A 15,769-nucleotide genomic window follows, 5' to 3' on the forward strand; every position below is an offset into this window, starting at 1 on the left:
TTTTTAATTATTTTTTTATAGCTATTTATTAATATGTATTTTATTTTTATACATTCTTTATATAATTAGAAAATTTCATATGGAAAATATATTTTTAACACAATATAATTACCTATATTGTGTTAAAAATATATTTTCCATATGAAATTTTTTTCATTCTCAATGACTATTGTTAGTACTTAATAATTTTATATTAGGCAATATTGCTTATAAGATATTTTTAGAACTACATTTTATATAACAAACATTAAGAACTATTCTACAATTTCTATTTTATGTTGAAAGAGTTTTGCAAGACAATAAAAAATTCTGTTAACAGTCAATAAAAAAATAAAAATAAAAAAATTAGTATATGGAATAGTCTATATGCAAATATAGACTTCCATATACTCAACTCAGCTCAATTGTATATTTAGTCTTTTACCTTTTACTTATTCTGTAATTCTAAGTAATAATAATTTGACAACTATTATATGTGTGTAACATCACTTTGTATTTCGGTTTAAGCCAATAAGAATACAATTTGGTTGGCTAAATCCCAAATTGCCAGCCCATCCTCGTTCATTCAGTATCCAGATAGATACCTAACAGGGTACACTACGAGAAGGTGAGGATTGGACATTAGGTCAGAAGCCCTGGTTGGTTCTCTGCGTTCCTTTAAAGGAATGCAGAGAACTGACAATATGGCTGGTCGGAGAACCGACTGGCTATATGGAGGTCTCCTCTCAGTCATACAGCTTTGACCCTTAAGCACCCAACACATACTAAGAGAGACACACACACATGTGTGTCATAGTACCTATATATAAAAAGGGAAATAAAACTGAATGTGAAAATTACAGAGGTATTTCCCTACTGAATATTCCTGGTAAGATTTATGCAAGTATACTTGAGAAACGTTTGAGAAGAATTGTGGAAGAAAAGCTTGGGGAACAACAAGTTGGATTCAGACCAAATAGAGGTTGTCAGGATCAGATCTTCACTTTACGACAAATAGTTGAGAAATCATGAGAATATAACAAAGATCTGTATTTAAGTTTTGTCGATCTGGAAAAAGCATATGACAAGGTGCCAAGAGAGAAGCTATTCAAAACGCTGCAGTTATATGGTGTCAATGGGGCATTATATCATGCAATACTTAGTCTTTATTTGAGTTGTAAGTCAGCAGTTAGAATTGAAGTACAATAAGATGGATTAATGTTAAATCTGGTGTGAGACAAGGATGTACATTTATCCAGATATCCCTTCTGTTATTCATTATCTATATGAACCACAATATGAAGGAAAGCGGTATTAAACCTGATATCAAAATTGAAGATGTTAATGTCGGCTCTTTGCTTTTATGCAGACGATGTTATACTTCTAAATAAATCTGCTACAAGTCTGCAAGATTCCCTACTAAATTGAATAACTGTTGTAATAGATATGGTATGAAGGTCAGCAATAACAAGACAAAGACAATGAAAATAGGCAGAATCAATGAAAATGTCAACTGCATTGTGAATGGAGAACCAACCTATGGAACAAGAAAAACATTTCAGCTACTTAGGCATGATTTTTAGTGAAGATAGTAAATTAAATATGAAAATAGACAACAGAATCAACAAAGCTGCTATGGTAGGAAGCCAATCGAATAAATTCATATGGAATAAGAGAGTAATTAGTCGGAACACTAAATTAGCTGTATACAAGACAGTGTTCAAACCAGTTTTAACTTATGGATCTGAGAGCTGGGTCAGAAGTAAAAACACTTGATCAAAGACTAGAGACCGCAGATATGAGAGTCCTGAGAAAGATTAGAGGCGTGAACAGATGGCATCAATGGCAATATCATATTAAAAACGAGGATATTAGGAAAGAACTTGACATTGTCAACATCCAGGAATGCGTTAGCAGAGCTAATCTCAGGTGGTATGGTGTCACTTAAACAGAATGGGCAAAGAAAGATTAGCAAAACAAGTGTTCTCTGCCAGGTTGGCAGCAAAACGACCCAGAGGAAGACCAAGATATAGGTGGTTTGATATGGTACAAAGTGCCTTAGACGATAGAAATATAAGATCTGATAATGCTGATAATGTTGGAGTATTGACAAGTAACAGACTGATGTGGAGGAAAATTGTAGATAGGAAGTTAGTAATAATGTAAATTTTTCATGTAGTACTATCATATCCTGTACACTCCTTGAGAGTACATGGCCGAAATTTGATGATTGTATGTGTGTTTTATTTATATTTAAACCTTGTGTAAAGCTACTAATACATCTTCAAAAATCTGAATCATTACTTTTATGAACTTTTTTATCTTCTATTTCATTCTATACTTTAATTTAAAAATGAATATTCAAATGACAGGTTACTGTATATTTGAATATTTACTGCCATACCTATATTTCAAAATGAATGAAAAAGTGAGGAACCCACTTAAAATAACACACAGAAATTACTGAAAGTTTTCTTTTAAAAAAAGTTTTTAATTTTTATTTTAATTGCATAACAGTTTTTAAATGTACTAAAGGTGACTGGTGTTAATCTTTTCTGATTCTCTAATATTTCAAGAGAAGAGGACCTGTTCTTCAAAGGAATAAATAATTGTAAAAATATGGCAAATTCCTCAATTGAAAATATTAATTTAAAACAATTTAAACATTATTTACATTTTCTTGAAAATGATGACAAACAACATTCATCAGAAAAAAAACGTTCAAAATATACTGTTCAAAATAATGATGACAAACAATATTCATTAGAAAAAATACTGTTCAAAATAATACTGTTCTACTATTTCAAAAATTAAAATCATTGTGGTTTCAGAATGATTTTTTTTGTTATAATTTTACAAATATTTGTGATAGAACAATATAACTGTACAAATTATTCGTAAAGATTATAAGTGCACATGCAGATATATTACCCACATGTAATAATAATCTTTATGAATAACAGGCTACTATATCCTTAAAATTAAATTAAAAAGTCATTGATATTTTATTTACAGCAGTTAAATGTTCAAAACATTTCCATTCAGTACATAAAGATTAGTGATATCTGCTTGATTCTGATTCTTCAAAAACTACAGTCTTTCAAATCCAAGATTATATTTACAAATTCAGAATGATGTTTATAAACTGACTTGAAAAACAAACAAACAAACAAAAAAACTACTTAAAATATTTACAGGATGTCTTAGTCAAAAAGTGCAAAGTGACTAAATCTGCATCCGTGTGTTGAGACTTAAGTGTGAAGAATTCATGTTGGAGGTTTAATGGAATATTATCAGCACTGAGAAAGAATTAAAACTAATTTTAATACTTCCAATATTTCATCTCCATCACAGAGACATCTTTTTGTAACATCTTTGTGTTGTTACAAAAAACTTTTTGTAACAACACAAATACAAATACAATAAATCCCTGAAGATGTCTTAAATATTGGAAGTATTAAAATTAGTTTTAATCCTTTCTCAGTGCTGATAACATTCCATGAAACCTCCAACATGAAATCAACTAAATCTGCATTTAGCTGCACATTACATTATTTATTTGCAATTATACAGCAAAAATAATTATCACTTTCTCTCTCTTTTTTGTAAACCTCTTTTACAAATGACTGCCAACTGAAATTATGTTATTATAGTCTAATATGAGAATCCTAACAAATAAGCATAATTTCTTTCAGCATGTATATTAGCTTTTTGAAACCAATGCAGAAAGTGTTTGAACTAATAAAAACATATTGCTCATTATTTTCGAGTTGTGGAGAACTACAGAGAGCTTAGAAAATTATTGCACATCACTGTTGAATGGTTGGTCCCTACTACTACTACTATTCCTGCTAACTCCAAAGTAGGCAATTAGTGACAATGTTCTGTTACATCAACTACTGATGCTTTTTTCCAGCCAAATAAGAAATATCCAGTTCCAGATCCTAACACAACAGCCATGCACAACCAAACATTATATGTCATGAAAATTAACATTAAGAAATAACTTATTATCATCTGAATGGTATGAAGTCCTGTTTGAACAGCATGAGGCCAGCTTACCATTTTGTGCCTATAAAACATGAAAAAGGTATTAATCATGCAGCAGAATTATAGTTTTAAAAATGTCAGTTAATATAATTATACTTTCTAGAAAAAGTGATTTTACCCATTTTATTTTATTAATATAATTTTACTTTATAACTTCCTAATACATAAGTGAGATACACATAGCTCTTCCTTCCTCTAATATTCTGTGACTATAAATAAAATTTTAGTCTGGTGGTTTCTGTTTCTTTGCAGGTACCGTCATCCAATATGTCTGATGTTGGTATTTCATAGGTATTTCAATGATGTCCTTAGGTTAGAAAGCCCTAGGTTCAAATCCCATCTAAAATGGGGGAAAAACAAACAGCAAAAATCTCTTAGTTTTTTTTTTTTTTTTTTAACTGAATAGAAACCTGGGGTTTTCATCCTGCAAAACAGACAAACTGGTCAGAACATACACATGCAATTAACAAACATAATAGGCTCACAGCCTTAGTTGCTTTGGCTGCAGCTTTAAATAACAACAAGTGTGCAAGCTTTCCAACTGGTCCAATTATTTATAGAGAAGAAACAAAGCCAGTAATTCAAGTAACATGGTGGTCTAAAACCAGTTAGCTTAGCTCTGCCTAAGTAAGGTTTACACAACACTTCCTTTCACAGATAGGATTGAATCGGGCTCTTCAAAAAAAACATACTGCCAGTCTGGTTGCAAAGTGAATAATGCTGCTATTCTTCAACCAACAAGCCACAGGTTTGAATCCCACTGTGAGAACAGAGGTTTTTGAAGTAGTAGTAGAGGAACTTTGTCATCTCTTCCAGTAAGCCAAATTCCAACTTTTTTTTTAAATTTTATGTGGTTAACCCATGAAAGGTTATTACTAAACTTGTAGTACATTTGTACTGTGGGTGGGCTAAGGATTTTTTTAATTTTTTGTCAATTTTATATATACATTTTATTTTTTGTAATTTTTTAAATTTCTACAGCAAAAGTAATTCTCTCTCTCTCTCTCTCTCAATTCTTCTCTACAAATGACTACCAACCGAAATTATGTTATTATAGTCTAATATGAGAATCCTATCAAATAAGCATAATTTTTTGCAGCGTGTGTATTAGCTTTTTGAAACCAATGCAGAAAGTGTTTAAAGTAATTAAAACATATTGCTCGTTATTTTCAAGTTGTGGAGAACTAGAGATCTTACTGAAACTTACTGGTCATCTTTTATCAAACCCTCATATAAAGTCTATTAGTATATACATGACGAAAAAAAAAAAAATATATATATATATATATATATATATAAATAAAAACAAACAAATAAAATCAACAAGTATTCTAAAAAAAGGAAATTAAAACTCCATAACAATATGAATCAGACAATTGCTTTATTCATTATCCTCTATGCCAAACCTCCAAAGTATTTCAGTAACTTTGGATAAGTGGTTAATGTATCTACTCTCCAACCAATAGGCTGCAGGTTCTAATCCCACTTTGGTATGAATGCTTGGCATAAATGTCTTTAGATGATCCTGTTCATTATGTTGAATTTTTTCTTGACAATTATTCATAAGACTATTACACTTTTTTATAAAATCTTTATCAAGTAGCTTTATTTTTATCCTCCTACATGTTTCGCCAATCTGTTTCTATTGGCATCCTCAGGGAATACAAATCAGTAAGCACAAAATGAAGATTACAGACTAGGTTATAACCGATGGTTCTAAATCATACAAAAAATTGGTATTGTGCGTGACAACGTGCATGTCTCGTTAACGTGATTTATTCGTGATGACTCATGACGTAATTGTTATGAAAGTTCATTTCTTTGATGTTTAATGATCTGATAAAAGTTTTCCAAATTTCTGGTAAAATTAGACCTTGATTCTTGTTTAGGATTTCAGTTTTACGGGTGACTGTAGCTGCTTCTTTAAAGGTTCTTGAATGGTAGTTATCTTCTATGTATGGCATAAGGCTCTTATCCCACTCAATGTGATGGTTAGTAGAGGCAAAGTGGCATGAAAGGCCTGAAATGTCTTGTCTGTTATTTCTGACATATCCTATGTGTTCTTTCTTTCTTGTTTCGAAGCTTCTAGATGTCTGACCTACGTAACTAATACCACATGAGCAAGGAATATTATATACTCCAGAGTATTTGTAGAATGGGTGAGGATCTTTCGGTGATCTTAAAAATTTCCGAATAGTATTGATTGGTTTGAATGCCACTCTGATCTTGTATGGTTTTAAAAGGTTAGCTAATTTTTTGGAAAGGTTGTTGACAAAAGGAATTGTAATTGTACTGATGTATTGGACGTCATCACGTTGTCGATGTGGTATATCAGTAAATAGAATCTTGTTATAGAGTCTTTTAGGGTAACCATTTAAAGAAAGTTCTCTGGATATTGTGGTTAATTCCGTTAGTAGGTCATCCTTGTCTGTCGTATACTGTATAGCTCTTTTCTTGAGACTATGGATAATGCTAAGTTTCTGAGCTATGTGATGAGCTGAGTTGAAATGGAGGTAACGTCCAGTATTTGTAGGTTTTCTGTATACAGATAGGTTGATACTATTATTGGATTGTTTCTTTATTAAAATGTCAAGGAATGGCAGTTTTTTATCTTTTTCCATTTCTAATGTGAATTTGATGGTATTGTGGAAACTATTGATTTGGTTGAGGTAATTCATTAGTTCTTCTTTTGTATGATCCCAAATGATAAAGATGTCATCTACATATCTGTACCAAATTTTCGGTTTTGGAAAGATCTGGGTTAAGATTTTTTTCTCTAGATCTTCCATGAATAAGTCAGCACAAGGAGGTGAGAGGGGACTACCCATAGCTAATCCAGTGAGTTGTTTGTAGATCGTTTCTTGCCAAATGAAATAGTTAGAAGTTAAACAGTGATTGAACAAAGTAGTGATGTTTCTTGGGAACAATTTGTCTATTATGTTGATGACTTCAACCACTGGAATGTTAGTAAACAGAGATGTGATGTCCAGGCTTGCTAGTATATCCTCTTCAAAAATAGGGATGTTTTTTATTTTATCTATAAAATGTTTTGAGTTTTTAATATAAGTATCCGAGACGTGAATGTGTTGTTGTAAAATCTTCGCAAGATACTTGGATAGTTGGTAAGTGGGAGAATAGATTCCATCAACTATTGGACGTAATGGAATACCTAATTTTTAAGATCACCGAAAGATCCTCACTCATTCTACAAATACTCTGGAGTATATAATATTCCTTGCTCATGTGGTATTAGTTACGTAGGTCAGACATCTAGAAGCTTCGAAACAAGAAAGAAAGAACACATAGGATATGTCAGAAATAACAGACAAGACATTTCAGGCCTTTCATGCCACTTTGCCTCTACTAACCATCACATTGAGTGGGATAAGAGCCTTATGCCATACATAGAAGATAACTACCATTCAAGAACCTTTAAAGAAGCAGCTACAGTCGCCCGTAAAACTGAAAACCTAAACAAGAATCAAGGTCTAATTTTACCAGAAATTTGGAAAACTTTTATCAGATCATTAAACATCAAAGAAATAAACTTTCATAACAATTACGTCATGAGTCATCACGAATAAATCACGTTAACGAGACATGCACATTGTCACGCACAATACCAATTTTTTGTATGATTTAGAACCATCGGTTATAACCTAGTCTGTAATCTTCATTTTGTGCTTACTGATTTGTATTCCCTGAGGATGCCAATAGAAACAGATTGGCGAAACATGTAGGAGGATAAAAATAAAGCTACTTGATAAAGATTTTATAAAAAAGTGTAATAGTCTTATGTCTTTAGATGAGTTTCATTGCCTGGTGTAAAACAACCAGCTGGCTTATTAGGTCTTGAAACAGTTCCATAATTGGTCTCTGCAGCAGGAACTCTGGACTATGTAAAAAAAAGTAAATAAATAAAATACATCAAATTTATAAAAAAAAAAAAAACCCTTGGCCAGTCCATGATATGAATGTCATGGGTGGGAACCTCAAAAAAACATGTCACCTGTCCTAATTGGAACATCCATATATTTAGCCACTTCCCAGGACAGTACTACATGGTCAATATCACCAAGTGGCGGCAAAACAGTCACATCCTTAACTGAGCTCCCTCGTGACACTATGAGCAAATCTTTTTTTTTTTTTTTTTAAGCTCTTTTGAATGCCTCTAAGTGAGAGAAAAACTTTGTCATCTCTCTCTCTTCCAGTAAGCACAATACAACTTACTGGTCATCTTTTATCAAATCCTCATATAATCCTCTTTGGCCTTGAGAACATTGTCGCACAATGGCTCAATAAATTCTCCTTCATTCTTAGTGCGAGTTTTCTCTGCTATCCAATCAGTGTTCAGATATCTAAGCAATTTGGCAGTAATGCATTTTCATCCCCAGTAAATGAATTGCTATGTCTATAGCAACACTCCATCATATATTTCATCCCGTTAGCCTCGAACTCACTACTACGTGGAGAATTATTCCTATTATTGTTTTCATGAGTGTTCTACCCCTATTCTTACCAAAATCTCAGATATTTAAGTTGCTTTTACACATAGCTTTTTACAATTTTCTCTGTATTCTCTTAGAACACTACTACTCACTACTTGCTAAGAACTTTCAATATGCTTTACTTCTTTCAACTACCTTATCAAGCCACATGGAATACTGATTTTTTTTTTTTTTTTTTTAATCCTCACAGATAACTTCACCACATGCCTCTCTGACTGAATCGATCAATGCTTTCTTCGGAGTTTGCTGCTGAGTCTCCTAGTTTTAGCAATTTCATTCTTTCTCCAGTAATCTTTGTATAGCTGATGAGTCTACAGTTCACCCTAAAAGCTGATAAACTTTGATTTTTAAAAAAACTTTCTCAGATATTTTTCTTTTCAATAAGCTATTTATTTTTACTCTCCTCAAAACTAAATGGTGACCACTTCCTATTTCCAATCTCCTATTACATCTTTGTATTCTAGCAGCAGAAGTCCCTCCACTTCATCCTTAATAGAACCTTCTGTGAGACCATAGGCACAAATAAGTCTCATTATCCAAATCCACACTCTGATATATATATCTGCATCACTAACTGATTTTGTCATCATTCAAGAAGACTATCTTTGTGTTTAATTTTGATAACTTTGCCCACCCCTTTCTTTGCCTGATCATTACTGTCTGAATATAAATTTCGTAGTTGTTATTTAGATGAATTACCTGTTTTTGTATTCTTCCTTTTGGTAATACCAATTATGTTGTCAATGTGGTACCTTTGTAATTCTTCTGTCAGTTCACTTCTAATTATTATGTTGATATTTCTTTTTGATGGTGTCTATTTTGAATTCTGTTGAATTAGAGTTTGTTCCAGTAGCTGACTTTTTTTTGTTGTTTGTCCTGGTTTCCAGATGGAAATAAACCTTGTTTAACTGTGTAACACCCCATCCAACATGACATTTCATCTTTTCGTACCATCACTGTCTCTTCTGGTTTAAGCCAATATGTATTACAGTTTGACTTACTAAATCCCAACTGTTAGCATATCCTACTAATGGAGTTTAATATGGAAAGGGGATTGGACATTAGATCAGAAGTCAGTTCTCTGTATTCCTTAAATAACTACATGAAGATCATCTCCCAATTATTTAGCTTTGATCCTTAAGCAACTTCCATATATTGAAACAAGATCTTTAGGTTAGAGATCAATGATCACCAGTGTGATACAGTAATTACTGATAAATGGAACCATGATTGCAGTGCCATCCACCCCATTGCAACAAGCTTTTTTTTTTGCATCCCCTTAAGAAATATTTTGGTCTCGGTACTGATTACAAGATTCAGTTAAGTGCACCTGATCTATGCCCCCCCCCCCCAACAAAAAAATATTTGCACATCAAATATCTTCACAATTATGATAAGTGGTATATAAATGCTGTGAACTTCATCTCAGTATCCCATAATGCACAGCACACTTCTTTTTGGATGGCATACTGTTATGCATTATGAGATGACTCACCAACACAGACTAGTTTTGATTGTTGCCAAGGTCTTTTCAGTGGGAGCCAGTTCTAGGAAGTGACTCATAATGCATAGTAATATACATCAGCAAGGAAGTGTGCAACATTATGGGATACTAAGGCAACTGATGTGACGTCAACAGCCTCTATATACAACTAGACTACTTATGAAAATACTTCATATACAAACTTTGTCTGCTTATGCTTGGGTAAAGGATAAAAACAAAAATATAATTTCTTTCAAGTATAATTTCATAAAAGTGCAATGTCTGCAAGATGTACACATTACCAAAGGCAAATGGAATTTGGTTTGAAGGTAATAGTGGCTTGAAAGTGTGCCGAAAATGCTACGAAAGCGAGGGTCAAAAGTGCTTGTCAGACAGCGATATTGAAGTGGTAGACAGAACTGAGAATACATGTTAAAATGTCTGTGAAATGGCAGATAAGATTAAAAGAGAGACAATTGAGAATAGTAGTATGATGGATGTAAAGAATGTGGTAGATAGCTTGATTACGTGTAGTGATACACAGGACAAAATGTGAGGTGCAACATATGGAAAAATGTTTAGCGAGTGGATCAGCTGATATCAGAAAGAACAAAATGCGAGATAAGAGAAATGAGTGCTTGATCAAGAGAGAAGGAAAAATCAAGGAGCAAGTGTTGTATGGCGATTCCATCATACGAGGTCTGATTGGCGAGAGATCTACATTCTCTCGACGATTGACAAATCATGCTTTCTGTGTGCAGAAATTAATAATGTTAGTGAGGCTATTAGAGCACAAAAGGGTAAAATGAAAGAGCTGATCATTCTGGTGGAACGAATGATTTGAAATGAGAAAAGTATGGTATGAGAGAAGACATGAAACAATTACTGGAAGTAGCAAAGAAAAGAGTGAGAGAGTTAAGATAGTGAGTCTGATGGTGCAGTATGACAGAGTAGAGCTGAGAAGGAGGACCATAATAGCGAATGACCCAATGCACAGGTTTTGGGAGAAGTATGGAGTTTGACAGGCAAAAGGACTTGTACAAGAAGGCTGGTTTGCATTTGAATGGATTTGGTGTTCAGAGACTGGATAAAGTGTTGTTGAATGAAGTGAAAGTGGATAAGCAAAATCAGGAAAACTAGAGCTTTTTTTTTGGGGGGGGGGGAATATGCAGACATCAGTGAGGCAGTTGACACTGGTAACAAACCAGAATGGGAGTATTAGTATAGTGTCAAGATAGCAGTGGGCCTAAGGGAATTGCACTTTATGTACACTAATGATAGGAGCATTCGAAACAAGGGAAAGGAATTTTTGGCATTAGTTAGTTCATCATGGCAAAAGGTTATTGACATTAGTGAGACTTGACTGACAAAAGATGATATAATTAGTGGGATAGAGTGTGAAGGGTATTCAGGGAAGTTAGAAAAGAATGGAAGGAGTGTTATTGATGATAGCCAATAAACTGCAACCAAAGAGAGTAGAAGTTCAACTGCAGACCAGTGAAAATAGCACATTTGAGGCTATCTGGTGTGAGATAGAGGCTAGCAGAAAAAAAATTTACAGTTGTATACTGCTATAGACCAGGGGATAGAAAAGATGATGGGGATAGTATGCATTGGCAAATAGGCTCAATGAGTGGAGTGTGGGTAATTATTATAGGGGATCTGAATTATAGGAACATACAGTAGAAAGATGAGAGGACATGGAAGGAAGTGGAATTTATGCAGTTAGTACGGAATAATTACTTGAGACAGCATGTGATGGAATACTAGGGGTTTGAGAGTGCTGGATCTAGCAATTGCATCTGAGAGTTTGTGTATAACTAATATGACCACATTGCTGCCAATTGGTGAGAGTGATCATGTGGTCTTGATCTGGGAGGTAGTTAAATGTGGAGTTTTCAGTTAAGAAGGGAGGTATATGTGGAACTAAAGGACTGGTAAATATGACAAGTTTAGGAGAAACTGCAGGAGCTGGATGCTGATAGTGCATGGGAAGGTAAAGGAGTGTTTGAGGGAAGTAATGACAGACTGCATGCCTAGAGTCATGAGCCTAGAGTCATGAGAGTCAATCAAGTGGGAATTAAATTGAATATCATCATTAAGCTGGAGCTGGTGGAGAGAATTCAAGGAGAAAGATGACCAGCAGGCTCATAAGAAGTACAAAGCACATGCCAGAAGGGTAACCAGTATGGTAAGAAAAGCAAAAGCAGAGAATGAAAGGAAATTAGCAGTGCAGGCCAAAGATAATCCCAAACAGTTCTTTCAATATGCTGCAAGTAAAAGAAAGAATGCTTATGGCAGAATGATTTTTAATGAATGCTGATGGTAGGGAGATAACTAAATCAGTTAAAATAGTAATTACTAAGTGAACACTTTGCAAGAGTATATCATCCAGATGGAGATACTGCAGTAACGAGAAGGGCAAAGGCATATATGGGAACTGAGATAAACGAAATGGAGGTGCATAACATATTAATGAGAATACAGCTATTGGATTAGATGGATTATCTAAGTCTCAGCTCTGGATTAATCCCAAGGAGCGGAAAGAAGGGAAAAGAGTTCCATTGCATAAAGGAGACTCCAAGATTGATGCAGCATTACAGACTGATCAGCATATCAGGAGTTGTTGTCAAGGAAAAGTCGGTCAAGAGCAAAATGCAGGAATGGATAGATGGAAAGAGGATACAGTATGGGAAGGAGGGGGCAGAACAGTTTTGTGAATGGCAGGTCAAGCCATAATTTGCTCAATTTTATAATACAGTGATACTTAGCAAAACCTTTAAGAGGATAGTATATGGAATTCTAATCAGTAAACTGCAGCACACTGGGATGGATACAGGGTTGGTGAGGTGGATAAGAGAGTGGTTGACAGAGAGAGAGAGATATCAGAGAACAGTTTATTCAGGAATAGAGTCTGGAAGAAGGCCTGTGACTATTGATATGCTGCATGGCTGTTCTTGGGCCGCTACTGTTTAATTTGTACATTACTGATATAGGAAAGGATCCAGGCAAAGAAAGATGGATGTCAGTTTAATGTAGCAAAGTGTAAGGTAATGCATTTTGGGTGTAAAGATTAACAGCTGTATACCACACTGATGGAAATGTGCTCCAGGAAATTGTCAGAGATTTGAGTGTTAGCAGATAAGGAGTTAAAGTTTAGAGGACACATAGCAAAAGTGGCTAAAGCAGCTCACCAGATTACTTGGTTACTGAAGAATACTTTGATGAACAGACAAGCAATTATTATTCCTTTTTATCAAGGCTTGATAAGACCCCATCTTGACTACTGTATGCAGATCTGGTCACCAATGTTTCTTGGTGATGAGGAAGAGGTGGGGAGGATCCAGAGGTGAGTGACCAAGATGATAGAAGATCTATGGAATGAACCATATGAGGAAATGATTGAAGATTTGTGGGTTACAGAAAATGATTGACAGGTGGAAAAGGGATGATATGATTGAGACATACAAATTACTGAAAGGTTTTTACAAGATTCAGAGGAAGTTTTTCAGAATAGGTCTGGTGGTGGGATTCTCAGAAACTGAGTACAGTGCAGTTAGCAAGGATGTCAGAACTAGGTTTTTTGCTTGGAGAGTGGTGGATGAGTGGAATAGGTTGTCAGTCTGTTGTGGTGCCATGACTGTGAATGAGTTCAAAGAAAAGTATGATAGATACTGTGCAAATGTTGGATAGTACTTGACATGATGTTTAGGGCCTCTCTTGATGAGTCTAAAGACTCCATAGAGTAGCCCATAATAATAATTTTCTTTAAAACCAAGTGAGAAAACTTTCTATAAGTTTTGTACACTTCTGAAATTTCCTCAAATATTTCTATTTAAGAAAATCTCATGTTTACTATTTGGAACAGAGTAATGATTGCTTAATACAGATATAATAAATAAATTGAAAAGTAGTGTACCAGCTAGCATTTGTTTCCTGATACAAAAAAAAAAAGAATTTATATGCATGCACAAATACTATATATAAACACATGAGATGCACAAATATGTTCTAATTACATCCAGAATGCTGCAGTTGAGTGCTACTCTTTTCTACTTTGATGCTTATTTAAATATTAATATAAAAAAGCATAAAGTAAGCAAAAGAAAGACAGAATATGAAACAGCATGTGAAACACTATACAAAAAAGTACTTGGTATATGCTTACATATAACTGAAGTAATTTTCCTGTAGGAATAAGCTAAATCTGGTTGCTTATTGAATGCGCATTTAACATTATTTATAAACTGCATGTTTATAAATGTAAGATATTCTACCATATCTTAAATGTTATAATAAATTTAGTTTAATCCTTTATCCAAGTGTGAGCAAACAAAGTTTGCACCTGAAAGTATCTTCAGGACTGGGGTAAGGTGGTACAACACCAGGCAAATCATTGCAAAGGTGGAGCAAGCTACCAACACTCCTATCTCAGTATCTCCCATAATGCATTGGGTTGTGGCCCTTCCCTTAATGCATAACATTAGACATATCTGCAAGGAGATGTGTTTTGCATTATGGGAGATACTGAGATAGGAGTGTTGGTAGCTTGCTCCACCTTTGCAATGATTTGCCTGGTGTTGTACCACCTTACCCCAGTCCTGAAGATACTTTCAGGCGCAAACTTTGTTTGCTCACACTTGGATAAAGGATTAAACTAAATTTATTATACTCTAACCAAGTGAAAAATAAACTTTTAACATCTTAAATGTTAATTGTCTGATAACCTCCAAATGTCAAACTACAGCAAAAACTTGCATAAAATTTTGAATACAATGAAAGACTAATTTGTTGTTATTAAGTTATAAAAAATAAACAAGGTTTTTGGAGAAAAATAAAACTGAACCAATGGCATATCTTTTAATTGGAGATACTGGTAAGCTATGACTTTTTTTTTTTTCTTTTTTTACAGTCACATTATGTACTTTCTGAAATTCATGACAAAGTTAATTTTTGTATGTTCATCAGCATTAGTTCTAACACTTATGAATGTTAATTGCAAAATATCAGACAACATGAAAAGACACTTTTTGGCAAGAAATAAGAACTATAAAGAACTATATATATCCAAAAAATCTCTTATATGCAGTTTCTGTATAAGTTACAATAGTATATACTTCACTACATAGCTGTTGCTTTACAATCTGGAACAATACGTGTCAAACTTACCGCTGAACTCTGTGCACTTCACTATGCTGCTTTCCATCAACATCTGTATGAGCCACAGTGCTAAACTGTAATGATGCTAAATATTTTTTGAAAAGATATTCTCTAAAGTATTTGAGTCCTTCATAGAGCATGGCAAACAAAAAAATGCCGATGACTGATCCAACCATGCCTAAATTTAAATAAATAAATAAATAAATTCCAAAGCCATTTCTTTTTATAGCAAAAAATAAATATAATAACAATAATAAATAAAATAAATGGTTGCTTAAGGGTCAAAGCTGTATAACTGGGAGGAGATCTCCATGTAGTCTTTTAAGGAATGCAAAGAATTAACTGGGAACTGGGACTTCTGACCGAATGTCCAATCCTCACCTTCTCGTGGTGCACCCTGTTAGGTGGATCTACCTGGATACTGAACGAACAAGGATTGCCTGGCAATTTGGGATTTAGCCAACCAAATTGTATTCTTGTTGGCTTAAACCAATACAATGCACATTGCAGAATTTCATGCCAGCTAGGGAGTCACCTGGTTAACCAAAGCAGTGAAAAATACCAGAACTTGTCCCGACTCAACATCAAC

General features: G+C 34.0%; 1 protein-coding gene across 1 annotated transcript in view; it reads right to left on the reverse strand.

The window, feature by feature from the left end:
- Positions 1-2,449: 2,449 nt before the first annotated feature.
- Positions 2,450-15,769, reverse strand: part of LOC150092407 (high affinity copper uptake protein 1-like) — a 59,089-nt gene continuing 45,769 nt past the window's right edge. The window contains exons 4-5 of the mRNA XM_090415135.1: positions 15,190-15,358; positions 2,450-4,051 (exon numbers count right to left, since the gene is read on the reverse strand). Of these exons, the coding sequence (XP_090271261.1) occupies positions 3,850-4,051; positions 15,190-15,358 (371 nt within the window). The 3' untranslated portion in view covers positions 2,450-3,849. The remainder of the gene's footprint in view (positions 4,052-15,189; positions 15,359-15,769) is intronic.

The sequence above is a fragment of the Typopeltis vanoorti genome, chromosome 26 (assembly GCF_054136105.1).
Source record: "Typopeltis vanoorti isolate ZY-2024b chromosome 26, IOZ_Tvanoo_1.0, whole genome shotgun sequence".
Classification (NCBI taxonomy): domain Eukaryota; kingdom Metazoa; phylum Arthropoda; class Arachnida; order Uropygi; family Thelyphonidae; genus Typopeltis; species Typopeltis vanoorti.